This window comes from Balaenoptera physalus (assembly GCF_965194825.1).
Source record: "Balaenoptera physalus genome assembly, chromosome: 21".
Taxonomy (NCBI): Eukaryota; Metazoa; Chordata; class Mammalia; order Artiodactyla; family Balaenopteridae; genus Balaenoptera; species Balaenoptera physalus.
Window position 1 is genome coordinate 36,504,483 of NC_138902.1, and position 27,863 is coordinate 36,532,345.

The 27,863-nt window shown below is 37.1% G+C and overlaps 1 protein-coding gene across 1 annotated transcript in view; it reads right to left on the minus strand.

Annotated features, from left to right (window-relative positions):
* The window catches only part of CSMD1 (CUB and Sushi multiple domains 1), a gene marked incomplete at its 5' end in the record, with an annotated part of 1,822,885 nt that overhangs the window by 1,283,455 nt on the left and 511,567 nt on the right, over window positions 1-27,863 (minus strand). Inside the window, one exon of the mRNA XM_082444064.1 lies at window positions 2,479-2,591. Within this exon, the coding sequence (XP_082300190.1) occupies window positions 2,479-2,591 (113 nt within the window). The remainder of the gene's footprint in view (window positions 1-2,478; window positions 2,592-27,863) is intronic.

A 27,863-nucleotide genomic window follows, 5' to 3' on the forward strand; every position in this document is an offset into this window, starting at 1 on the left:
TACGGGCTTAGTTTCTCTGCGGCATGTGGGATCTTCCTGGACCAGGGCTCGAACCTGTGTCCCCTGCATTGGCAGGCGGATTCTTGACCACTGTGCCACCAGGGAAGCCCTAGTATTACATTTTTAAATTAAATTCTCTTTAGAGGTCTTGGATAAGACGTGGACGTTTTATTATATTATTTGGCTTATATTAATTACTTGATGGAGTCTTGCCAATATAAAAACCAATGGGATTCAATGTTCTGGTTACAAAACGACTTTAGACATTTTTCTGACTATTATCACTGCTTCTGCTTAATATTATATCTGAATAAGTGTATTTACATATTTTATACACTGCTCAATAAAAATCTCACTTTTCCCCATGACCATTACATTGGTAAGTTACAATTATGTCTAAATTCCCTGTGAGAACTGATACTATTGATAAATCAGTTGATACCTACAGTGAAAGCTTTAGTCTCTTCTAGATAAATTCTCTAGTCTTTAATCTTCTGTTTAGACTATTTAACTTTATTTCTCCAGATAGTACAAATTTATTTTCTCAGTAGACCTTTAATCTAATTGAGAACTATTTTACAAATAAAGATATTGAATATTTTATACAATTTCTGTTTTGCTGACAAAGTACTTTTTATTTTAATAGTTTTTTCTTTCAAAATAATGACTTGTATTAACTTGTAAATATCAGACTATATTGTAATGTCACTATTTAAAACACAAATTTCAAAAAACTGCATCTTCACACATCAACATTTGAAAAAATACATTGAACTCATGACCTTGTTTACTTTTCTCGTCATTTTCCCAATTTTGTTAATAACTCATAAACATTTTCCCAACAGAGAAAAATCTCAATCATTTTTTATTTTACCATGCTGACAACCACTAACACCAACAACAATAGCCCGGAAAGATTCAGTAGAATTATTCATCTGGCAATCTCCCAGCATCAGTAGAGTTTCTGCAACATTTATCTTACGAAATTTAACAAAACATGATATTCAAGGATCAACTTTGTCAGAAAGGGGAGGAAAATTGCCAAGGTTTCTAAAATGTTGAAGCATTATCTACCTTCCGAGCAAATACCATATATGCTGATTGGACAAGTTCTGTTTCACAGTACCTAGTACAGATGGCTTTAGAAACACTTTTGTAATGTTAAGCGAAAAAGAAATTATGTGAAGTTAGGGTATACAGGATAGTGGTAGATACAAGCAAATCTGAAAGATAATAGCACCCATTAATCTTAAACTAGCCTGTTACTCTTCCAAAGATTAAATTATCCCCTGGTAATCAGTAATATACTTAAAGATGAGTTACCCTTTCAGGCCACTGATGCAGGTTTATATATAAACGCAGTGGCCTGGAAGAATTGCAGTCAGAATAGTATACAATACTAAGCATCATTCCACATAAGACTTTAAATAAAAGGATAAATTGCTCTGTTTATTTTACTGTGCAAAGAGGACATTCTACCCTTGTATTTTCTGATAATTGCATAGTAGTTAAGTTCAGTTGCACAAAGCACATGTAGATTTTATCTTTCCACGAAGAATGATTTTTGCCCAAGTGTACAGAACACTCCAAAGAAGAACATACACAGATGTGACTGAACCCAGAAAGGCTCGTTAAGTGAACAGTGTGTGTTGTAAACAGGGATTGGGCTATCCCTTACCCACAGTCCTTTTCAATTCATGGGCTTCAGAGTCTATGTTAAAAATAAAAGATTTTGTGTTACACATGAAAGAAAATTTAAAATATCTATGTGAAACAAGACTAAAGAGACCTCAGCATTTACACTTACAGTATTAGTAGTGCAATTTCTTAAAACTGAATACTTAAAGTGGTCATCTGTATTATTCCCTCTATCAAAGGTTGAACTCTCTTTTATCTTCTTAAAATTTCTGCCCCAAACAGTCACCAATGACAGCAAGACCCTAAGGGCACCTTGGCACAAAATCCGAAAACACCAAAAAACAAAAACAAAACAAAACTCACTCCTGATGCCTTGCAAGCTCCAAACAGTAAAACTGAAATCATTTTCTCCATTAAAAGTTTCCACTTTGTCAACCAAAACTCACGCAATGGAATTCCCTTTACCTAAGCACCAACTCTGAGTATTACTGTCCAACAATAATTTTAAGAAAACATGTCTGCCTTAAGAATTAATTCTTCACAGAAAAGGCGCTCTATCAATTAGTATTCTACATTCTCAAAACTTCTCTACCACATGTCAAAAGAAAAACCACTCTTCCAATCAAAAAGTTCTACCAGTAAAGGAAAATTGTCAACACACGTTTTGTGCTAGAATGTTGGGCCACTGTAGTAAATAGTGTTCTCCCATCATCAAAGCACACAAGTCAAATGTTTGCACCATTAAACCACCTCTGAAATAGCAGCTTCTGTTTGCATGAAAATCTTCAGTGTGAGGTCACCTGGACGGTGGGTGTGCGCAGTGCACAACGAGCATCCTACCTTCATACAGGGCTTTGAATCCCTGGGCACTCACGGCGAAGTCTGTCGTGAACCACAGAGTAAGGATGGAGCCGGTGCTGACGATGCAGGAAGGGAGCTGAAATCCCGACAACCTAAATTTCAAAAAGAGGTGAATACAGTCAAAAAGCGTGAACTTGTTATTGAAGCTTATTTGATGAAGTCATTCAATTCCTCTTTCCACTGTGGCCTGTTTATTTGACATAAGTCACTGAACAATTACGTGATCCATACACCAGGTGTTGCCAGGTAATTGAAATGAAGCATTTTCAAGGACCAGAGTTTGCTTATTTAAACACTTTTTGAAAAGATTTTTTTCTTGAAGGACATGTACAATACACCATTGTCTAAAGAGAGCGCACAGAACTTACAGCAATGCAGTCATCCTTACACCTGCTGTGCGAAACAATGTAACACTGCATGTGCTTTTGAGTTTATTTTTCTCTTAAATTATTAGATAGTGTGCTGTCACAACTCACCATTAATGTGCTTATTCTTACTATCTTCCCACCCCCCAATAAATCGGTTTCTCTTAAAAAGAAAACAAATCCTAGTCACAACGTCAGAAATAAAAATCAATCACTACCTTGAGCTCAGGTCAAATGAATTGATTTTGATATTTGGTTTTCAAGACAAATCTTTTGGATTTTAAGATATGTGTTTCAATTATAACTAGGTTGGGATATATTAAGAAATCTTAATGATGAGAAAGAACTCTGAAGGAGTGAACTAGTATAATAATATGTAAAATATAATACTTTACAAACAGATAGCTTTTCTAAAGGTTAAAGAGATGCTTCAAATTATATCTTACCTAAAGTTTACTAATTAAATAATTTGTCTACAGTTGCATGGTTTAGTGTAGTCTGAACACAAACTTCTGACTCAAAAAAAAGAAAAAAAATCAACCTGAACATTCATTTCCAGGGGGAGAAACTCTGTCTTGCCAGTAAGTCTACGGTATTAAAGGCCTAATTACAACCACTGTAGTTGCAGAATCAAACCAGAAACTAATAAGAGAAAAATGACAGGACAATTGTCAACCAGCAAACAGCACACTTCTAAATAATCCATGGATCAAAGAAGTCTCAAGGGAAATTTTTTAAAGTACATTAAACTGAATGAAATATAAACACAAGATATCAATATCTGTAGGACGCAGCTAAGCAGTGCTGAGGGGGAAGTTAACAGCACTGAAAACATACATTAGGAAAGAGGAAAATTCTCATATGTGTAATCCAAGTTCCCATCTCAAGAGCTTAGAAAAGGGAGAGTAAAATAAACCTAAAGCAAGAAGGCAAGAAATTACAGATAAATGCCAAAATCAATGGAAATGAAAACGGGAAAGCAATGAAACAATGCCTAATTCTTGGAAAAGATCAACAAAATTAACACATGTAGCAGAAATGACCAAAAAAAAAAAAAAAGAGGGGGATAAGAATAAATAGAGATAAGAATAGGGATAAGAATAAAGAGGGGGATTAGATAAATATCTAATAACAGGAATAAAATAGCAAATATTACTAGAGACCCCACAGATATGGAAAAACTGCTCTAAAAACTACACCCATAAATTTGACAAAACTGAAATTGCTTACTTCCTTAAAACACACACACACACAACGAATGACCACAACTTACTCCATGAAACAGAAAATGTGAATAACATTTACATTACATTTAATGTAATGTAATGTAAATGTTAATGTAATGTAACATTGAATAGTTACACTATAACTATTAAAACTCCCCTGAAAGAAAAGTCCAGGCCCAGGTGGTTTTACAGAAGAATTCTTCTGCCATAGACTGAATGTCTGTGTCACCCCAAAGTCATATGTTGAAATCTAATCCCCATCATGATGGTATTTGGAGTGGGGCCTTTGGGTGGTAATTAGATCATGAGGGCACAGTATCCTTATGAAAGCGACTCCAGAGAGTTCTCTCGCCCCTTCTGCCATGCAGGGACACAGCAAGAAGACACTGTCTCTGAACAGGAAGCGGGCCTTCAGCAGACACTGAAACAGCGGGCACCTTGACCTTGGACTTCCCAGGCTCAAGAACCACACGAGAGAAGTTTTTGTTTTTTATAAGCCACCCAGTCTATGGTATCTGTTATGCATACTAAGGCATTTACCTAAATGCACCGAGACATCTACCAAACATGTAAAGAATTAACAATTTTACGCAATCTCTTCCAGAAAACAGAAGTGGATAAAACACTTCCTTACTCATTTTATGGCACTATTATTACTCTGTGCTATGGACTGAATTGTTGCTTCCAAAATTTGCATCGTGAAGCCCTAACCCCCAATGTAACTGTATTTGTCATTTCTTTATTTTTTCAGTTTTCATTGGCATATGGTTGATTTACAATGTTGTGTTAGTTTCAGGTGTACAGCAAAGTGAATCAGTTTATTTGTAGATATGGATCTATCTATCTATCTATCTATCTATCTATATATATATATATCTCCATTCTTTTTCAGATTATTTTCCCATACAGGTTATTACAGAATATTGAGTAGAGTTCCCTGTGCTATACCGTAGGTACTAGATATCCACTTTATGTTCAGTAATGTATATATGTTCATATCAATCTCCTAATTTATCACTTTCCCCCAGGTTTCCCCTTTAATAACCATAAATAAGGCTTTTAGGAGGTAATTAAGAGGAACTAAATTCATAAGGATGGGATGCTAATCTAACAGGACTGGTGGCCTTATAAGAAGAGGACAAAGAAGAGAAAGAACTCTCTCTGTCTCTTCCCTTTCCTCCGACCCTGCCACACGCGTGCACTAAGAAAAGGTCATGTGCTCGCACACCCAGAAGACAGGGGTCTACGAACCAGGAGGAGAGTCTTCACGAGAACTTGACCATACTACACCCTAATATCAGATTTTTAGCCTCCAGACATGTGAGAAAATACATTTCTGTTGTTTAAGCCACCCAATCTATGGTATTTTGTTGTGCAGACCAAGCTAAGACACCCTGCTACCAAAGACGGACAAAGGCAGCACCAAAAAAAAAAAAAAAAGAAAGAAAGAAACAGACAAATACCCCTCATAAATACAGATGTAAGAGTCCTTAACAGAATAAGAGAAAATAGAAGTAAGCAATAGATAACAGTTATTCAATAAGGCCAAGGGGTGTTTATTCCAGGAATGTAAACACAGTTCAGTATTTGAAAATCAATCAACGTAATCTGCCATAATAACAAGCTACAGAATAAAATCACAGGACTGTAATATTCTATGTAGGAAAAAGCATTTGACTAATTTAAGCATCCAATCATGAGAAAAACTTTCAATAAAATACAAATGGAGGAAAACATCCCCAACTTGACAATGAGTACCTGTAAAAACAAACAAACAAACAAACAACAACCTACATCTAACATTATACTTATTGGGGGAAGACTGAATGCTTCCCCCTAAGACTGAGAACAGGCAAAAAGGTATGGTTTCACCACTTTTATTCAACATTATGCCAGAGGATCTAGCCAGTGCAATAAGCCAAGTAAAAGAAATAAATGCCTACGGATCAGAAAGGAAAAAATAGAATCGACTCTACTTGCGCAATTAGCTACATAGATTATGCCAAGGAATCTACAAGAAAACTTGAGTTAATACTTGAAATTAGCAACTGCCCAGGATACACAATGAACATACAAAATTCAGTTTTATTTATACATGCTAGCACTGACCATGTGGACACCAAAATTAAAGATACAATGCCATTTACAATCGCCAAAAGAACACTTAGATATAACAGGTACAAAACTGTGTCCTGAAAACCCTATAATGCTGAAGAAAGAAATGAATAAAAAATTAAATAGAGCAATATACCACGTTAATAGACTGGAAGACTCAACACTGTAAAGATGTCCATTCTCCTCAGACTTATATGTAGGTTTAAGACAATTTCTATTAAAATCCCAGCAAGACTTTTTTTAGACACAGCCAAGATTCTTCTAAAATTTAAATGGAAAGCCAAAAAAAAAAAAAAGAATGGCTTAAACAATTTTGAAAAAGGATAAAATAGGAGGAATCAGTACACCTGTTTTCAAGACTTACTTTGTAGCTACAGTAACCAAATCCATGTGGTACTGGCAGAGGGACAGACCAATCCATCAGTGTATGAAAACAGAGAACTCAGAAACAGACTCATGCAAATATGCCCAAATAATTTTTGAAAAGATGCAAAGACAACTCAGTGGAGCGAAGAAAGCCTTTCAACAAATGGCGCTTGAACAACTGGGAGTCCACAGGCAAAAACAACCAAAAAAGAGCCTAGACCAAAGTCGAACACCCTACAGAATAATTAACTCAATATGGGATCACAGGCATCAACGTAAAATGTAAAAATATACAACTTCTAGGAGAAATCATAGGGGAAAATCTTTAGGATCTTGGACTAGCCAGAGAGTTCCTAGACTGGACATCAAAAGCACAATCCATAAAAGAAACAAGTGATAAACATTAAAACCATTCGCTCTGTGAAAGACCCAGTTAAGAAATGAAAAGACACGCTACAGACTGCTAAAAAATATCTGCAAACCACGTATCTGACAAGGACATGTGTCTAGAATATATAAAAAAACTTTAAAGACGCAACAGCAGAAGAACAAATAATGTAATTAGAAAACAGGCAAAAAACAAAGTGTCGTTTCATCTAAAAGGATATACAGATGGCAAATAAGCACATGAAAAGATGTTCAACACCATCAGTCATTTGAGAAATGCAAATTAAAACCACAAAGAAATATCCCTCCTATGGTAGTGATACACACACCTATTCAGAATGGCTAAAATGAAAAACAGAACATACACACCTATTCAGAATGGCTAAAATAAAAAACAGTGACAATACCAAACACTGGCTAGAATGTGGAGAAAATGGATTGCTCATATATCGCTAGTGGGCAGAACCACTTTGGAAAACAGTTTGACAGTTTCTTAAAAAATTAAACATGCAATTATCAGATGACCAAGCAATTACTCTCCTGGGCAGTATTTACCCCAGAGAAATGAAGATTTATGCTCACACAAAACCTGTACTAGAATATATATGAATATATATATGTACACATATATATACACATAAACATACACTTAATAATCAAAAACTGGAAATAACTCATATATCCCTCAAGAGGTGAATGATATACGAACTGTGGAACATCTATACCATGTACTACTATTACTCAAAACTAAAGAGAAATGAACTATTGATTTATAACACCTGGATGACTCTTCAGAGAATTATGCAGAGTGGGAAAAAAGTCAACCCGAGATAGATTACGTACTGTATGACTTTAACATTCTTGAAATGACAAACTTATTGAAAAGGAGAACAGGTTGTTTGTGGCCAGTAGTGAAGCAGGGAGTTGGGACAGGAGGGAGGTGGGCGTGGCCATAAAAGGACCACATGAGGGAATCTTACGTTCTGTGTCTCGACAGTTTCAATGTCGGTATCCTGGCAGTGTCCCTCTACTACCGTTTTGTAAGATGTTACCTTTCGAGAAACTGGGCAAAGACAGCTGCATGTAAATCTATGATTATCTCAAATTTAAAAATTTAATAAAACAAAAGACTGGAGGGCTTTGGATGGAGGCACTCAAGAAAATATATACAGATTAAAATCATCAAATTAGTACAAAAACACAGTATTTAATAATAAGACATTCTCTCATTAGATTCAAAACTTAACTGAACAAAAAAATGTTGATTATTTAGTGTAGTCCGTTTTGAAGTTTTAATATTTATTACCATAAGTTTAGATATCAAATAACATGGTAGCACTTTAAAATAAACACACATTCATGTTTTCTTTAATGAACTTTAAAAGGAATCATGAATAGGAAGGGAAGAGTCAAACTATTATCTCAGAAAAAAAAGTAACAACATACTAAGAGTTGTAAAAACAATGTTATATGACTACTGTTTGGAAGTTTGCGGAAGTTCAACATGCACAATGGTAGATAAAATATATACATGTGATCTGCTTTAAATCGCTGAAATGGAATGCACTCATTCGTATTTGAGCACGAAAGAATGAAGTCCAGTGTTGGTTGAGGGGGGTAGGAGAGTTGATTCAGTTAATCATTGAGACCGTCAAGAGCTAAATTTGTGGTTCCAGTGCTTATAGCCATCACCCATCACACCAGCTGAGAATGAGGAATCTGAACAATGACCAGTGAGGAACTCACTCTTCAGTCTCTCTGCAAATACGCTGATGAGGATGTACGTTGCTGATTATCTCTGTAGTACATCATTCGTATCCTTTGCATGAGGACTCTGGGGATAAATGTCAGTGTTATCTTCCTTCAGGAAACATATGTTCTTCGGGGCAACCAGTTTATTTTTAACACCTAGTAAATCATGGAGCTGTTTAAGTTGCTTAGTGTTGACTAAAAGAAAATTTCGAACCAAATTTCTGGCCTTCCCTAAGCAACGTGTGAATTTTTATAGTAGCCTCGTTGCAGATTCTGTAATTTGCATTCCTTCAGAATTTTATCTTGCTTCCATCCATGTATCTTTAGATCTTTGTAAGCCACTTTATCTCTAGATATAACTCATCATGGTATTCACAGGGTGGCAAGTCAATGAAAACAAGAAAGAAAGAAAATTGACTCTGCTTTCCCCTCCCCATTTCTATCAAACCCAATATCACCTACGACATATGCACATTTGACCTACTTCTTCCTAGAGTGCAACTCAGAAACATGGTTGTCACTGTTGAAAACAATCCTAGCATCCTAGTCAAAGCATTGGGTTTTCACCTGACACCATCACTTAATCATTTGTGGGAAGAGAAAGAAAATGATTAGAAAAGGGAATGGGTATGAGAAAAGTGATAGAAACATTTCACTCTCAGCAAAAAAAAAAAAAAAAGAAGAAAAGTATAGGTAGCAAAGGTCCAAACCTCTCTCTCTCTCCCCACACACACACATACACACCCCTACCTCTGTCTGTCCTTTTCTAGCTGCCTGCCTGTTGTCTGATAGAATCTCATTTACTGTATTTTCTACTGGGAGAAAGCAATTCCCCTCTCACATCCTGCGATCTGGGTAAATGATACAGCCTGTCAAAGATGAGTGATTATTAAATAAAGTAAGGACGATGTGGGGCAGCCCTTCTATATTCTCAGTGCTTGTTCACTCGGTAGAAACATGAGTTTCAGAATCGAACAAATTTATTCTTCTTCCAGCTCTCAAGAAATTACTAGAATGAATTGCACTTAGAAATATATCAAAAATATTGTGTATCACTCAAGATACTCAAATTGCTGATACCAATGCAATAATCTTGAGTATTAGAAGTGGTGAGGCTCGAGAAAAAATAAGAAATTGAGTGAAAAGGTCAGCGGAAACAAGACTGGTGTGAGCACAGTTTATTTCACATAAATTAATGAGGAAGTTATAACTCCATTCAAGAGAGGTGTACTCCTAAATGAAAACAGTACCTATTTCATTTATTTATTTTTCTATTCTGTTCAACATATCATTCATAACAATTAATATAAAAGTTATAAACCTACTTACAGTATCAATTTCAATGGTAGATTTTTACGATGATATATTTATATACATTACATTTATTTAAACTGTTGCATAGTTCCACTGCTAAAAAGAACGTTTGGATTTTAAACTCTGTGAGAGCTTCATTTAACTTCTGTTGGGCAAAGCCAAAGTTAAATACTTTATACTTTCTTTAAATTTCTATTTTCAAAAACTTTTAGTATGTCCTATGATTGGCACAGCAGCAAAGATATTTGAAGCTACTATACTTGAAGTCTTCATTGTTTTTATTAAAAAGTTAAAACTATAAGTCTTTTTTTAATATTAAACAATTACAAATGCAGATGTGATATGTCTGTACTGTACTGCCTGTTTTCCCCTTCCCAAAGCTCTTATCACATCTGTTTGAGTCTGGTTTGATTTAACAAGAAGAATGTGATGTAGTCATTTGGTTTTATTACACTATTTCAGCCCTACACTGAGTTCCCAACAATTCTAGGTTGCAATTATTAGACCAAAAAAGTCTAGAGGTAAAACATTTGGTAAAATTGCACATTGACAAAAGCCTAAGAAAGGATTTCATGTTCAGTTGTACTCTGTTCACTTCACCACAAGTTATACAAGGGAAGTAATCAACTTTATACAAAGAAAAATCAGGACATCTTGTAGTAAGACAGATGCCTTAAGTCTACAAGTCAAGGCATCTTTTCCTATTGTCTAGTGCTTACTAGGAATTAAAGAGTCACTCTAGGTAGTCTGTTATCTGCCTTGTGAGTAGGAACGCAGAAGGAATACCTAAATGATTTACTGGTGCCATTTTGACATGGTTTTCCATGCTAATTTCAGGAATAAAAAGTTCCTATGCCCAGTAGATATCTGCATTTCTATCTACGTCTCTGTGGATGTACAGATACATGCAAATGTGATGACGTCTTCTTCCTATAGTAAGCTCAAAATTTTACCTATGATTCATTTAATAATAATGTCCATGCCAAGTTGTTTTAAAACAATATACATACTCCAGAAGTGTCAGGGCTTTTTTCACATCTATGAAGACTGATATGTATGTACGTAATTGGACAGAGCTCTTAAAAACAAGAACTGAAAACCTTGGAGGGAAAAAAACAAAACAAAACATAGTTGACTAACACGTCTTGAACTTTCTTATCAAGATTTTGTGTGAGAGGCAGATGGCTATTTGCCCTCTAAAAGGGTTAAGTCTCTCTTACATGAGTATCTTTGGTTAAATTTTGAGAACGTCATGAGATTTCTAGTAGCCCTGTCACTAATATTAATATTAGTATTAATATTGTTATATATATTGCATATATTTTAATATTGTTATATATGTATATATAGCAATTAAACCATTGCCTTTGCTTTAACTTACACCCTTCCTTCCTAAGAGGCTAACATCATAAAAAACATCTTATTTTCCTTAAACATATCATTGCTCATATCATGGTCTGTACATAGTTTACTTCTCCCCAGAATCCTGAGAGGAACTGCACTCAGTTACGGTGATTTAGTATACTTGGCCTATCTTAGTTTATGCTAAATAAAATTTCCTCCTAACGGAATTCACTCTCAGCTAAACACTACTCTGTCATAAAAATGAATTTTTCCCAAATTACATTCTAAACAAATTTGCCAAGACTTAATCCACTGATCCTCTTTTCCTATCAATGCATCAAGCTATTTTGAGAAAGTGATTTCATAATTACAGTGTCTATGATACATTATCAGAAACAAAAATCTAAGCAGATTTTGCCCCCAAGCATGAAGTAGCATCCTCTCGGTGTGACTCTATTATGACAATAGAAACAGCATTATTTATAAATGACACTAACATAGTAACAGCATTTTCCACTTTTAAGTATGATTGTAAGTACTTTAACTCCAACGTTCTCTTCCTCTGCTCTTGAGCCTTCTGGGCTATCAACTTCATCTCCACCTGAGTGATACAGATCCAGAAATTGTCTTTCTAGTGCAAAATCCATTAGTAGGATTTTTCTATCAAGATCTCTTTTCAATCTTTTTTCCCCCAGGTATGCCACTTTTCCATGTTAAGATTTGGCATAAGCCCTGTGCTACTTTAGAATAACTCAAAGGCTTTCTGCTTTACTTTCTCATGTGAGGGTTAGGATATTTAATGCTCATCTAAATTTCAGCACAGCTATGATAAACAAGGCAAGGCCCTAAATGATTTCTTCATCGGCAAGCAAAGGGATTAGGCAAAGACCCCTAGAGTTTATTTCAGGGCTCAATCATGTTGAGAAAGTATTTCAAAGACCTGAAATGATATGCAAATTTATTTATTTCACTGTGCTCTGACAAAGTATATTTTTAAATTGAGATTTCCTTCTTAATTGTGAATCTAACTTCTTCTGTAAAAACTGAAACCTGAATCCAGTAGTTAGGTAGTCAGATGGAAACTCTGTATTTAGAATTACAGATTCTCCTCAACTTATAATGGGTTACATCCTGATAAGATATTTTCAACTTATGATGGCTTTAAGTCAAAAACGCATTTAACACACTTAACCTAAGGGACATCAGCTTCTCCTAGCCTACCTTAAACGTGGGGCTCAGATCACTTACATTAGCCTACGGTTGGGCAGAATTCATCTGACACAAAGCCTACATTATAAAAAAACAGTGCAGAATATCTCATGTCACTTATTAAACACTGTACTGGAAGTACAAAACACAGTGGGTTTCAGTGCATCCTTTGTTCACCCTCCTGATCGCACGGCTCACCAGGAGCTGTGTCTGTCTCTGCCCAGCATCACGAGAGAGATGGGACCGCATATTGCCAACCTGAGACAGATCGCAATTCAAACCTCAGAGTACGGCTTCTAGTGAATGCATATGGCTTTCCTACCACTAGCAAGTCAAAAACTCTTGAGTCAGGGACCATCTACACATACACATGAACACACACAGGAGTAGAAAGGAGAAAGATATCTAGAGAGAGAGACAGACGAAACTCAACGTGGAATGATCGCTCCTCACTTACACTTTATAACTCCTGACTGACAGCCCACACTAGCTGCAACCTAACATTCTCCTGACTCTGCTATTGAAACTCTGTAGAGTGACTCTGTCTGGGTAAAAACCAGAGGCAACTGAAAAGGAGGAAGAGATAGGAGGAGGAGAGAAATAAAAGAACCTGTGTGTCCCAACACAGAAATGAGGAATCTCCTCTTCCAACAATTTTGAAACCAAGGGCTTTCCACGAGTCTGGCGCATACAAGAAACACAGCCATGCTTACTGAGTTCACAGGCTAGAGAAGGTACTGGGACAATTAGCAATGTTATTTAATTGGGCAAATTAATAAAGCTATATATACTTAAAAATATTTAAGTATTATGTAACAGTTGGGTAAAGGAGAATTATTTCAAATAAACGGTATATTTTTTTAAGGCGGTGAAGATAATCCACATTTACACACATCTTCAGGACTGCCAGTGTGTTCTCAGAGGGCTGTAAAAATATCTTAAGGGCTTTGGTAAAGTTCACAAACAAGAATAGACACAGGCATTAGGAGAATCTAGAAATGCTGGCTAGTAGGAAAAGAAATTTACGTGTAATTAAAAGAGCATAAAAAACCCTTGTTAAAATATATGCATTTTATAAACATGACTAGTAATTATTTTAAGAGACTTGGGAAAACAAAACGCGAATTCAAGAATTTCATCAAATGGCTTATCAGAGAAAAGTCAACTCACACAAGGGACCTTATCTGTGTCCTACACGCAGCTGTTCCTCAGGACAGAGGCTGGAGACAAGGAGGGTTCGATAATGCATCCCAAAGTCTGGCTGTAGGATTCTAGCCCTGACGATGAACGAGTGATCATTATTATATGTCACTCAAGAGTTCATGACCAGTTGCTTTCCTAGACTTGGGTTCTAACACGCACACCGACTCTAATACCAGCTGACCCCAAGGGCATTTTGCCAGCTGCCTGTCACTGTTCAGAGATTGTCTATACCACATGCTCATGAAATCCTTAAAATAACACCCTGTTTTGTGGGAGAGGAAACTAAGCCTCAGAGAGCTTCATTGACTTACCTAAGACCACAAAGGTGGTGAGTATCAGAGTCAAGATTCAAACCCAGGAATCTCTCTTGAGCCTGTGTTCTTAACCCCTGGAAACTCACAAGGGATTTCAAACTGGGGCCATAAAGGACCTAAAACTATACTGGACCAAACCGATGGGTAAATCATCAGTAACTTGGGCTTGATGACACAGTGGTATGTATAGACAATTAATCCAATTGTTGAAATGAAATCATTACGTCAATGAATGATAAAAGAACCAAGCTCTGAACCAGGAACAGGAAAGACACTGGAGGCAAATCCCTGCCCAGTTCACAGGCTGGCCATTGAGCATGCACAGCCCAAGGGGACACCACAACGACGGGTCACTGACCCGCTCCCCTTGCAGCCCTGAGCTTCCTCGAAGGATACCTGCCATGGACGTGTTCACATGCACATCTTGAGAACCGTAAACGGTAAATTTAATAAAGCCAATCCTTTTCTCTTGGCTTTGTTTTGCTATAAGGAAAAGAATATGTCTCATGTTCTTTATGCCCAAATCTGCCCTAGTCCGAAAGAGCTAATTATTTTTCTCATTCCCAGTCATGCCCCTGGCATGTGAATGTATAAAATTCTCATCTTTTGATTGAAAAAGCCTATTTACGCCCTGCACCCTTATGAATTTACAGATAGAGTTTCAAATTTGCATACATTTCCCTTTCTCTTTCACAAGGCAGAACTTTAGAGGACCTGGAAAAAGGGGAAATGGATGGAAGCTTGAAACACACAAGTGAAGCAACAGTTTTTTTGGCTGTTTGACCAAAGTTGGGAGGATGGGAAAGAGACAGGATGAAACATGAACACGTGTGGAACTTAGGTTTTTGACAGGAGGCATAAAGAAGTGATCTTATTTTCTCTCCACATCTCAGAATTAGCAGCTTTAATCCCTTCATAAATAAGGATGAGGAATTTTAAATTATCTGGATCTAGGAACACCAAATTTGAATATCTGGTAGCACAAGTGCATTTTCCAAGTCACCCATGTTCCTCATGACCCCATCACGGTGATGTCCTCACATATCCCACAAACCAAGTCAAAGTAATAAATGACAAAAGGAAAACCCACCAAATCCTGAGACCATGTGTTTAAGAAGAACCCTGAATGTACTAAAACAGAAAAAAGGAGCAAACAATGTGTGTTATGGTCATCAAGACACATCAAACATTTCCACTGAACAGAGATGAAGGAGGAAGCTGGAGGTCACCTGTCTGATCTGATTTACTCTCACTCCTGTTTGGAAGGGTATAGAGATGGTGACACAATGGCAGGAATGAAATAGGTCTATTTCCTCAAGAAAAACCTAAGTTTCTGTTATCCTATGACTCCACATGCCAAAAGATGGCAACAGATTAAAACCAATCATCTCCCATCGAAAAATTTACATATTCTAATCATTCATATTTTTCACACATTCTTCTATTCCTGGAGAAATTTGAGAACACTATAGTGTTGAACCAAGTCTAATTTTAGATAGTCTTCTATAAGATACACTGGTGGTGTGCAAAGACAGCCAACCAACAGTAGGTGTACGAAATAAGGAGGAATAGGAGGGTTTTTTTTATTTATTTTTATGACTTTATTTTTTATTTATTTTATTTTATTTATACAGCAGGTTCTTATTAGTTATCCATGTTTCACATATCAGTGTATACATGTCAATCCCAGTCTCCCAATTCATCACACCACCACCACCACCACCACCACCACCACCCCCCCCCCCCCCCCGCTTTTATCCCTTGGAGCTTTTTAAAGTATTAGTGATACTACTGATACATTATTGTTCAAAAAAAAAGATAATAGAACTCGAACAGAGAATGTAAACTGATGCACAAGTACGTCAGTCACTGAGTTTCTTGGGAAAAAATCTTATCAATAACTTCCTTAACTGACCTACATCTCCGTAAATGATTACACCTAATTTTGGCACAATTATTTTATTTTTTTCATTTTTTCATTTTGTTTTATTTTTGGCTGTGTTGGGTCTTTGTTGCTGTGTGCAGGCTTTCTCTAGTTGTGGCGAGCGGGGGCTACTCTTCGTTGCGGTGCGTGGGCTTCTCATTGTGGTGGCTTCTCTTGTTACTGAGCATGGGCTCTAGGCACGCAGGCTTCAGTGGTTGCAGCACATGGCTCAGTAGTTGTGGCTCGTGGGCTCTAGAGCGCAGGCTCAGTAGGTGTGGCTCACGGGCTTAGTTGCTCCGCGGCATGTGGGATCTTCCCGGACCTGGGATTGAACCCATGTCCCCTGCATTGGCAGGCGGATTCTTCACCACTGCGCCACCAGGGAAGTCCCAATTCTGTCACAATTATTATGAGACACATAAGATGCAGGACTGTGAAGTGTGGAGGCTTTATTTTAATTATGAGACCAAAACATGTAGCCTCAGGAGTGTGATGACCCCTGCAGGTGGTCACCATGCAGGTCTGGAGTTCATATATTTTGCTAACCTAATCACAGGCTGCCACAAAAATCTTTGAAATTCCTCCTTTGGGGGTGAATCCTTAGTCCTCCCCCCTCCTTCGACTTCCAGGGACATCACCCATCGCTCTCATGTTCTCCCCTTGGAACATGAAGCCTTCAGCCTCGTACGTCAATATCCGGAAACTAATTGTATCAGTGAGTGATTCACTGCACAGCACAAGCGCCTAATGAAAGCCAGCTTGCTGCTTCCCTGCGGGGAGAGTCGTGTTTTAGCAGGAGACACACGTGGAGCTGATCCCAATGATGGGACCCAGATGCTGGGGACAGGCAGGGGGGGATGTGCTGTGGGCGGTGTATGTCTGTTTGGAGGAGAGCAGTCTCGGCCATGGGCCAAAAGAAGTCCCACCAGATGACAGCTAAACTAGGCAAGGTAACACGATCCTTGGCCAGACCCCCATCAGGACTGGTGTGTGATTCTACAGTTCCTCTTGCAAGCGATGTAAATCGTGAAGCCCTGAAATCAAGGGATGTGTCAGATGCAGATTTCACGGCAAGCGACTGGAATTTTAACCAAAGTCTATATTCCTAGCGTTGAATCCCACACGTCACCATCTACGACTCCACTTTTTCTATCACGAAGAACAAAGTGAATTCACATCATACAGAGCAGCCTGTTAAAATACAGGATGCAGTCGAGATCATCCAAAGATTGATCATTCCAGGTTTTAAGACCAAAACTAACACATCCCATTTAAGTAAATATATTTCCTCATTTTAGTAGAAGGAACAGAGGTGACAAAAAATTGAGAGAATTAGATTTCAAGGTGTCGCTGTCTTACGAAAATTGGCTCTTGGGGACATTTAAAGTTTCACATGCAAAGCGTCTTCTTACTACAGGAGAAAATTAGTTCTTATTTGAATAAGGATATTTTTTAAAATCTACCTTGTGTTAGAACTCGCTTTGTTAGTGTGTAATGACGCTGCCAACCTCTCCTGCTTGTAGAGGTTAATTGCCTGGTTTATTAAATAAGCTGCACGGCTGGGATACAGGCACGAACAGGAAATGTGCTTCTCCAGTTCCGTACCCTGCTTTTCACGACACCCTGGGTCACTGTGCGTGAGCTCCCGTACTTTTTCCTCCAGGTCATTCAACACGATATGCTATGGGATGGTTAATGATAGAAAAATTAATGGGATGGCTTCTCTCCAGAAGAATCCTTTTAGGCATTCTATGTTGGAATGGCAAACACAGTCAAAAAACAAAACAAAGCCTAACTTTGATCTCTCAACAAAACAAACCAAACCAAATGACAGACCAGATCTCCAACTGAAGAACTGTTTCTGAAATAAAGTAGTAGAAAAAAATTAATCTTCAAGTAACTGACTTAGGAGGGTTTAGTTCAAGAGAAAAATCTGAGTGGATTTTTTAAAAGAAATAAATCATAAGACATTTCTGGAAACCCCAAAATAATCAGTGCAGAAATTGAGCTACCTTTTCTGGAAATGATTAAATTATCCATAAAATTGGAAACATGTTCCCAAAGAAAAAAGTAACACGAAAATTCTCCTCTTGAGATGTCCTTTACCTAGCCCTGTATATTTTACTGTAATTTTTTCACATACGTACGACAGCTGTCTACAGATGTTCTGAACAGAGTATTAGGTTAAGAAGTGTTTCTGTTTTATATTCTACCAGTATTTGTTTGCCTGGCCTCTCAGGGACCCAGAGTTGCACAAAGGAGTTCTTTCTTTTAAGAGCCTTTGCATATAGGAATACTGTACCATTTTTACACACTATTGCTAACGCTGCCTCTGCATTCAGTGTTTGTGGTGCCGAGAGGGGAAGACCTGATTTGCATCCCATGTCACAGCCAAGTTGAGGTCTATGGGCTCACATGTAAAAGGGTGCAAGTCAACCTCACAGCCCACACAGTATGCCAAGAACTCGAATGGCCTCACCTGGGGAGCCAGCTGTTCGACTGACCTATCGACCTGCTTAAACGAATTCTCTAGGTGTTTTCCATATAATTTCTCTTAAATTCTCACAGAAAGCCAACGACATGATCTGACCTCCCATTTGCAGTGGGGGCAGGGATTAGTCCCAAGCCTCTCAGCCATCAAGGAGCACAGCCAACCTCACACCCGTCGCGTCTGCCTTCCGCGTTGGTGCCCTTTCTACCGCACCATACTGCAATCAAGGAAAAAATAACTTTGAGTGTGCTTCTTCATTCATAGACTGCTAATTTAAAAAGGAACCACATTCAGAGAGTTAGATCTTCAAGGAACTCCCAAGCAGTTTTATTTATTTTTTTTTAAATTAATTTTTATTGGAGTAGAGTTGCTTTACAGTGTTGTGTTAGTTTCTACTGTACAGCAAAGTGAGTCAGCTATACATATACATATATGCCCTCTTCTTTGGACTTCCTTCCCATTCATGTCACCACAGTGCATTAAGTAGGGTTCCCTGCGCTATACAGTATGTTCTCATTGTTTTTAATAGACTAAACAAAGCCATTTTGATAGATGGTTCTTTCTTTGAGAAACACAGAAGTACAGATACATTGAATTCTTTTTTTAAATAAAAACTCGACTTGGAGAATATGCAGTTTTCATTAAAAATAAAAATAAATCTCTCAGTTCCTTTATTATTGTTATCAGTTGATTTTCTCAGCAATGAACTTCATTTTAATGTTTCAAAATAAGTATTACATCACCCTTATTACATTATTTTATTATTTTTCTTCTGAGGCAAATCCATAGGGTTTTGTTTTGTTTTTTCTTTTTTTCCTGTAAAGCATTTGTTCGCCATCTTTTTTTGTTATTTTTTTAAATTTAATTTTTTTTATACAGAGGTTCTTATTAGTTATCTATTTTATACATATTAGTGTATATGCAGCTTTATTTTTTAGGGAGGAATTCCCTAAGGTCTCAGAGACCGGTCGTTTGTCTAAATGCTCATGGATTTAGTAACTGGGACGGCAGCAAATCTCGATTCTCTGGACTCTTTCCTGTATGATCCCTTTCCTGCGGGGGCGTGCTGCCTAATGAAAAGACAGCTGAAGTGGGTGGATCCTTAAGCTCAATTCATTCACATATTGCTGCATGCTCATTGCCAGAGACAGCAATAGACTCGTGTCCTGTGGCACCTGCCTACAGGAAGATACCATGTCAGAATCCCAGCTTGATTCACACATGTTACCTTCCATCTCTAAGCCACCAGGAGTTTGGGAGCCCTGCAGAGAGACATTACGAATAATCACTCTCCTTCCATTTCATACTCACATCATCCCATCGAGGAGTTAGCATTTACTCAGGGCTCCTGGAGAGGGGGCCACTTATGCAAACTCTCACGGCCTTAACACTCAACTGAGATTACCTACAATTACCTGCAAGTATTTGGCTACAAATGAAACCATTCAAATCATATGCCCTCATTCACAAGGCATTTCAAGAATCAAAAAGATGTGCTTATTATTCAAGATCTCATTCTTGAAATTAAAGAATGTATTATCTGAATCTACATTGTGTATATGAATCTACATTGCATCCTCTTAAAAGCATTAAAATAGCAAATACTTGCTCTAATAGAGTTTAAGTATGCAAAAATAACAAGCTTGAAAGTTTCAAAAAATGAATTAATATGCACTGCTGGACACTTCATCAGCCCTAGAAATTTTCATTTTAGTATTAAATTACATACGACAGTCTCCTTAGTAATCTTGGCTACTGTGGGTCTTACTGGTACCCTCCTAATTTCATCAGTCTTATATGGGTCAGACCAATCAATCAATTGATCAATTATTTATACCCCCTTGTTATTGCTTTGCTAAGAATTTTTCCAATTATTAATAAAATAATTTTAGACTAATTTGAAGTATAATACCTTTCTTAAAAACTGGAAAAATGAAAATGACCTTTTACTGATGCCAAAATTAAGATAGCAACTGACATGTTAAATGTGTTTTTTATAAATTATGAACACTGTAAAACCAATACGAGGGGCTTCCCTGGTGGCGCAGTGGTTGAGAATCTGCCTGCTAATGCAGGGGACACGGGTTCGAGCCCTGGTCTGGGAAGATCCCACATGCCGCGGAGCAACTAGGCCCGTGAGCCACAGCTACTGAGCCTGCACATCTGGAGCCTGCGCATCTGGAGCCTGTGCTCCGCAACAAGAGAGGCCGCGATAGTGAGAGGCCCGCGCACCGCGATGAAGAGTGGCCCCCACTTGCCACAACTAGAGAAAGCCCTCGCACAGAAATGAAGACCCAACACAGCCATAAATAAATAAATAAATAAATAAATTAAAAAAAAAAAAAGCCAATACGAGTATACAACTTTATGGATTACTAAACTATTTCACATAAGTTAATTACTTAATAAAATCTTTAATTCAGTGACTCTTCTCATCTAACTTCTTTCTAACATCCTTTTAAATTTTTTCACATCCTTTTCTATTCTCTCACATTGAAATACTAAGCTGAGGTAGTTATATACATATGCACACAAACATATATTTGGAAGTGTATACTTGAAGTATTTATATAAATAAATATGTAAATATTTACAAGAATATATCTTTCTTGACTATATTTTTCATTCTAAAGAAATATTTATCTATCTATTTCAAGGTAAAGGAAAGGCAGTATTTTAAGGGAAGCTAGAACAGAAGTTATGTAGAAATGCACATCGTAAAGGCCTACACCTATTAAAGGCAGGCTTCAAATTTAATTCTAAATTTTTTAATAGTAAAGAGAATATAAACCAGCTTTATATTACTGTAGAAGAAGCCGAAACTCATAAATACTGACTTGGATAAGAGATATAAACCCAAGCTACAAAAATTAAAGGAACTCATAAGAATATCATCTTTTAAAGATAATAGTATAGCATAAGAAGATCACAGAAAAGAACTATAAAATGTTTACCAAACATAATAGTGAACAATATATGCTTGTAAGTTTGTATAAATGAGTGAACATGTAGTCTTGGACACTTCATCAATGCTAGACATTGCTACACATTCTTATTTTCACAGGAGTTAAAGATCTCAATGTAAAAATATTATATTAAAAGTAGCAGTGATAAGCAATCAAAACCAGAGTTTTGATGAGAATATTGGGGAAAAAAAGATGCTCATTCTTTCAGAAGTACAATTTTGGTGTAACTTTTTTTTTTTTTTTTTTTTTGCTATTTTGGACATCTCTCTCACAATTTAAAATTCAGAAATGCTTTGACCCCAAAATTTAACTTCTAAAATTTGTCATGCAGCTATACATACACATCTACGTGAACTATATATTTATAAGCTTATGACAGCATTGTTACTATAACCAAAATAGAAAGTCAACTTAGAAGTACTTTAATTGGGGAGAATTTAAAGAAATGATAATTCGTTTACACAATGATAAAATGGATACAACGAAGCCGTAAAGAAGGATTGTGCCCTCGAGCACACACACACACGCCTAATTATCCCTCCCCTCATACATAAAATATTTCCTTCCTTCCTTCCTTCTTCACATCTTTATTGGAGTATAAATGCTTTACAGTGTTGTGTTAGTTTCTGCTGTACAACAAAGTGAATTCGCTATATGTAACCATATATCCCCATATCCCCTCCCTCTTGCGTCTCCCTCCCACCCTCCCTATCCCACCCCTCTAGGTCAACACAAAGCACCGAGCTGATCTCCCTGTGCTATGCAGCTGCTTCCCATTAGCCATCTAGTTTACATTTGGTAGCGTATATATGTCCATGCCACTCTCTCACTTCATCCCAGCTTCCCCTTCCCCACCTGTACCCTCAAGTCCATTCTCTACGTCTGAGTCTTTATTCCTTGCCCTGCCACTAGGTTCATCAGTACCGCTTTTTAAAATTCCATGTATATGCATTAGCATACAGTACTTGTTTTTCTCTTTCTGACTTACTTCACTCTTGTTGTTCACAAAAAAGAATCTGTCTTGGTAACTGTGTTCTCTCTCCATACGTGTGTGTGATGTTTATAAATAACACAAATTCACATCACTGCTGACACACATGCACAGATATAATTTTGGAAGATGAAAAAAACTTAAATAGTCAAAGTCATTTGCTCTGAACAGAAAAAGGTAGTAGCATGGTATGGTATGGAAGAATAATTTCATTGTATTCAGCTGTTTCTGCTTTTGAAGATTTTATCATGAGAAAGTATTAGTTTAAAACTAAACTTAATATGTTAAACATCTGTATCTAATGGAAAGTCTAAGGCACGAGATATTTTTTGTAATTTTTTTCTGACCATGTGAGTATTCAGAACAAAAGCTATCTTTAAGATTTTCTTAAAACGAAATCAATGATAACAGATGTCTTTTTATTCATTATATTTGGGGTACTTCTCTAGGAGCAGAATTCAGCACAGTGAGATGAAAAACGTTTTCAGTTTCAATGCCTAAAAGTTGATCGGAACACAGAAACAATTTCAAGCAATATGCAGTTTATGTAAGTAAATTGCATATTATAATGTTGTTAAAGCTCTTTGTGATCTAGGTATTTGATTTTGTATCCCAGACAAGTCACAATTTTCTCTGACTAAAGTATTTACAGGTGTTAATGAGCTACTAATTAAAATGTGTGAGGTATAGTAAAGAAACAGAGAATCCTGTTCAGATATTGCATTACAATGTGTTTCACTGACAATTTTGGGTGTATCACAGTTGTGGCCGATAGCTGTGTTCAGGCAAATACTGAGGAGGGAGTAACCAACAAAAGAGTGAACTCAAGACCAAGGAGAGAACCCTTGAGTCACTGCCAAGTATTTTGTTACAATTTTAGGAAACTGCTTGATGAATCTCATTTTCAGCCTTCTGATATAATTTAACACTGCACAGACAAAACCGGTGGCAAAATAATTCTTCGCCAAAAGAGTAAAAACCAAAGTAAATGTGTCCTGAGTCATTGCTATGGACATTTCTTTCTAAGAGGCTCTGGAAAACCATTTTGTTTATAAACTGACCAGAGCTTGAGTTACCGAACCATGTGACTAAATTTTTTATCTTCTTCCTCTCTTTTCTGCTGTCGTCACTCATCAAAAACATCTGAAACACAGCTTTGAATGAAGCAAGAAGCCAATCTCATGATAAAGCTTTACTGCAGTGAATGATGTCATACATGGAGTGAGGGCCATTTTTAGACACACTTCCTTTAAAATGTTTTGCTGTTTGTTTTCATTTTTATAAATAAAAGTAATAAAAATCTTAAGGAGTTAGAAAACAAACATATATAAAGTAAAAGATGGAAGTTCTTAAGAATCAACCGCACCCCGACACTACTGCCCATAGATTCCTCCGAATTATGTGTCCAGATTTTGCAGATAGGTCCTCCTGAACATATAGACGAAGACAGCCCATTTAAAGAAACTTATGCACTTATATGCTTATATGTAAGGATAGAAAAATACATATATTACTCATATATAAGCTATAATCCCTTACATCTGTTTATCCAGAAGACCAGCTCAAACCATTTTGCTTAAAATATTTTGTTTTACTTTCAGATCTTCCCCAAAATAGCTAGAAAAATAGAAACTAGCTCTCTGAATTTCTATCGACCCTTGAACATTTTTATAACTTGGCTGATTTTCCTTTATTCAATGTCTATGAAGAGCCAGTTCACTAATGAGTGCATTTTCCGATACCGGAATAAGTGAATTTTTTGTTTGTACATAATCCAAAGACAGTAAATGTCTTGAGTTTAATTTATGAAGATGAAATATGTAAGCTGCTTTCATTCAGTGACTTCAGCTGAGACTATAAAATAATGTGATTCTTCGTATTTAATGAACACATAAGTGATGGCTGTCCCTAAAGTAATGGACGGGCAGCTACGCAAACATCTCCAGGGGGCTACCAACGTGCAAACCTCTTCATCACCGGGAAACCACCACTTGTTTTTAAAGTTTTAATTCTAATTTAGAACAAGTGATTATTTGGAAAGAATCAGAGGTAGTGTTTGCCTTTACTTGTTGTAAATACGACTGTAAAGGAAGGAATGGCCAATGTAACAACTGCATCCTATTTCTCCATCTAAATTTTATAATCGCTATGGAGATGAGCTTGGCCAGATGCTTTACTGGACATACAACAGGTGTCTAATATATGCTTGTACTTGATACATGACTGAGGAATGGCTGGCAACCAGTCATCACCGTACATCTTTTCTCCTTGCAAACTTACTATAAAATAATTTTAGATGAAGTCTACTATCAGGATTCATGCACTCTAGCCTTCATCAGAATACTGAATTTTATTTTATAATGAAGGCGAAAGACACTATGCCAAGAAAACTGCAACAATAAACTCAGCATTTCATCTGATTGGACTATAGGATGTAATCAAGGTTTCTCTTTTTATCTTATCTCAGTGTTTCTTTATGCGCCACATACATCAGCACGAGAACATAGGCTGTCACAACAGAGATCCCAGTCACCTGTGGTTAAACGGAAGGAGAATTTCAGCTGCAAAGACATGGCATCCAATTTTAGGTAATGCAAAGATTGACTGAAGCAGCTGCACAGTCATGCAGTTAAAGAAAGAGCCATCATATCATGTTAATGCAATTCTAAACTAGAATCTCATGGCTGTCAGGTAAAGATGATTCAAAATATGAATAGAGTTTCTCCAACTATAACCAAATCCTACCTCTACCATGTGTGATCTGTGTAATATCAAGCAAAGAATTTGTATGATGATGACACCAATATCTACAAACTGATGGGTAAATAAGGTAACATTATGAAAAAACTACCAAACTTCTTGTATTCATCATCGAGCACTTCACTGACGTTACGTACCTACAAGGAATGTTGAGATACATATACATATATAACTCAACATTGTGTATATAATATCTATATGATATATTACATATGTGAGATACATCGTGTATATGATATAGGTATAACTTGCTCTAATATGAGGTGAAAATTGTAAGCGAAATAAGTAAAGACAAGCGTGATGAGCGATGGAGGGAAGAAAATATTCTACCTTTTAGAATCTCATATTGCTTCATGGAGTACGTAATGCTGGTGGCGGCCCTCAAAGATGGATAATGTTTGGATAAATAATATGGGAGAAAACTACCCAAGCAAAGCATATACACAGCAAAGCACTATTCTTGCATCCTGTTGCAGACAAGTTTACTCAGCAGTGAAAAGAGAGAACAATAAGAGCCCATCTCTTAAGGATTTTGTAAAAATTAAATCAGATAGTTATCATGAAATGCCCAGTGTGCAGTACAATCAGTGAAGGCTACCTGCAAACATGGATAATAATCATAGCATTTTTGTTATTGTTTTGCCCTTGATAATAACGGGAAGTCAGGTTTACTCTAAACATAGGTACAGGAAAGGAACTAATGAGGTAAACCTGATGTGAAAATGTTTATCTAATTTCCCCTGATGTGGCGAAGACAGCCCCATTCCAGATCATCACAGATGCTGAGGACCACCCCCGGCCCCCGTCTTTCAGGTGTAAGCACATGACCAGCCTGGAGGTCCCCGGTCCAGCCAAGGTAACTACTGTCCGCTCCAGGTCAAGGGTATCTGGTCCTTTGCGTCCATTCCTCAGCTCCCACTGAGGCACTAACCTACCATCCGTGAATCTGGAGTAACCGTCCTCCTGACCCTGATGGAAATGACTGAATTCTAGTGAATTAGATACAATTTGATTCTAAAATGCTGACAGCAGGGCTGATGAAATAAGTGAAGCAGTGTGTTCTGTGAATGAAGACCAGGTTCAAGATCGGCAAGGGCTCCAAGGGAGGTTATTTTGAAAGAGGGCATTTCAAGATGTCGGTTTCTGCAAGTTGGATAATCCAAAATTTGTGTATATGTTTTGAAGACGGTAAAGGAGAGATATTTATTACCTTTACACAATTTAAGCTATTCTATTGATTAACTTATGATTAATTTATCAACCTATAAAATATCTGTCATAATTCTATGGTGGTAAAGTGACGCTAGTTCCTTTTCTTGCATCTGATTCTCAGGTGTTAAAATTAAAGTCTGCAGGCACATGGAACTCAATGTCTATTTATGCATCACACAGAAATGCATGTTTAACATGTTACTGCTATGAACTATGACAGAGAAAACAGATGACTGGATAGCAAATATATTATCTTAAGGCTGGGCAATGGTGCTGGAGAAAAAGAATATGATGCCTCTTCTTTTATGTTCAGAATACTGGTGAAACCACTTCTTCATCGTTTGAGTATGATTTTTCACTTGTTCACTTTCTAGTCCTGTGTTTTATATATCATACTTATATTACCTATCACATTCTTTTAGTCCTATTTGCCTCATTAAATCACACATTTTCTCTCTACTTGAGAACTATATCAAGTCTTTTCCATCAGACTGCATTTTTTGAAGAGCTGAACAATTCTCTACGTCTTGGGTAACATTTCCCTAACACTATACCATTACTGTACTAAATAACACTTTCAAAATTTATACTCTCCAGTGAGTTCCTTAAGAAAGCCAAAGTCTTTGCTTTCATAAAGTCAATTTTATACTTCATTGGGTTTGTTTTCATGTGGGTAGCTTACATGAGATAAGGAGATTTCAGTGAACTGAAATAATATGCTGGTGTTGAAGTTCCTCACTAAAGAATCGCACGATCACAGTCGAGCCAGACACAGGATGTATCTGCAGAATTTCAGGTTATCGAAGATGCTACAGAATATTTCCTTGTCATTTTCCCACAACTGGAAGGAATTTTTATTTGGGGACATAACACTGCGTCTTGTATCCAATAGTAGAGTGTCCTGAGAATCCACACCAATAAACCATGCAAATGTGTCCAAAATAGTTGACTGATAATAGAAAGTTTATTTCATTGCCTGCTTTCAGTTATTAACATCTTTAGCCCAGGAGCACTCTCCAGCTAGGGTAGGAAACCCAGAGGGAAGAGAGAAAGTGGGAGGAGGAGACAACATGGGCTTCCCCACTGGTGAGCAGCAAGACAACAGAGAGAAAACATGTTTGGGTGTCAAGGCAGGTGAGAGTAGGAAAAACATCACCTCCTCCTTCCTGGAGGTGTCCTTACACTACGGAAGCTCTCAGGAACATCACACAGCCAGAGAAAGGAGGTGGAAGGGTCCCACCAGGCTGATGGGCACAGCCCCTACTGTAGAAAGCACAATTTTTTTTTAAGTTATATTTATTGTACATCTGATTTTTGGACTGGGATGCATGCCTCCAAAAAGAGACATAATAAGAAACAAGAAGTTTGTTGTTGTTTCCTTTTAACAAACAACTAGTTTTAGGATACCTTCAGAACAAGAGATAG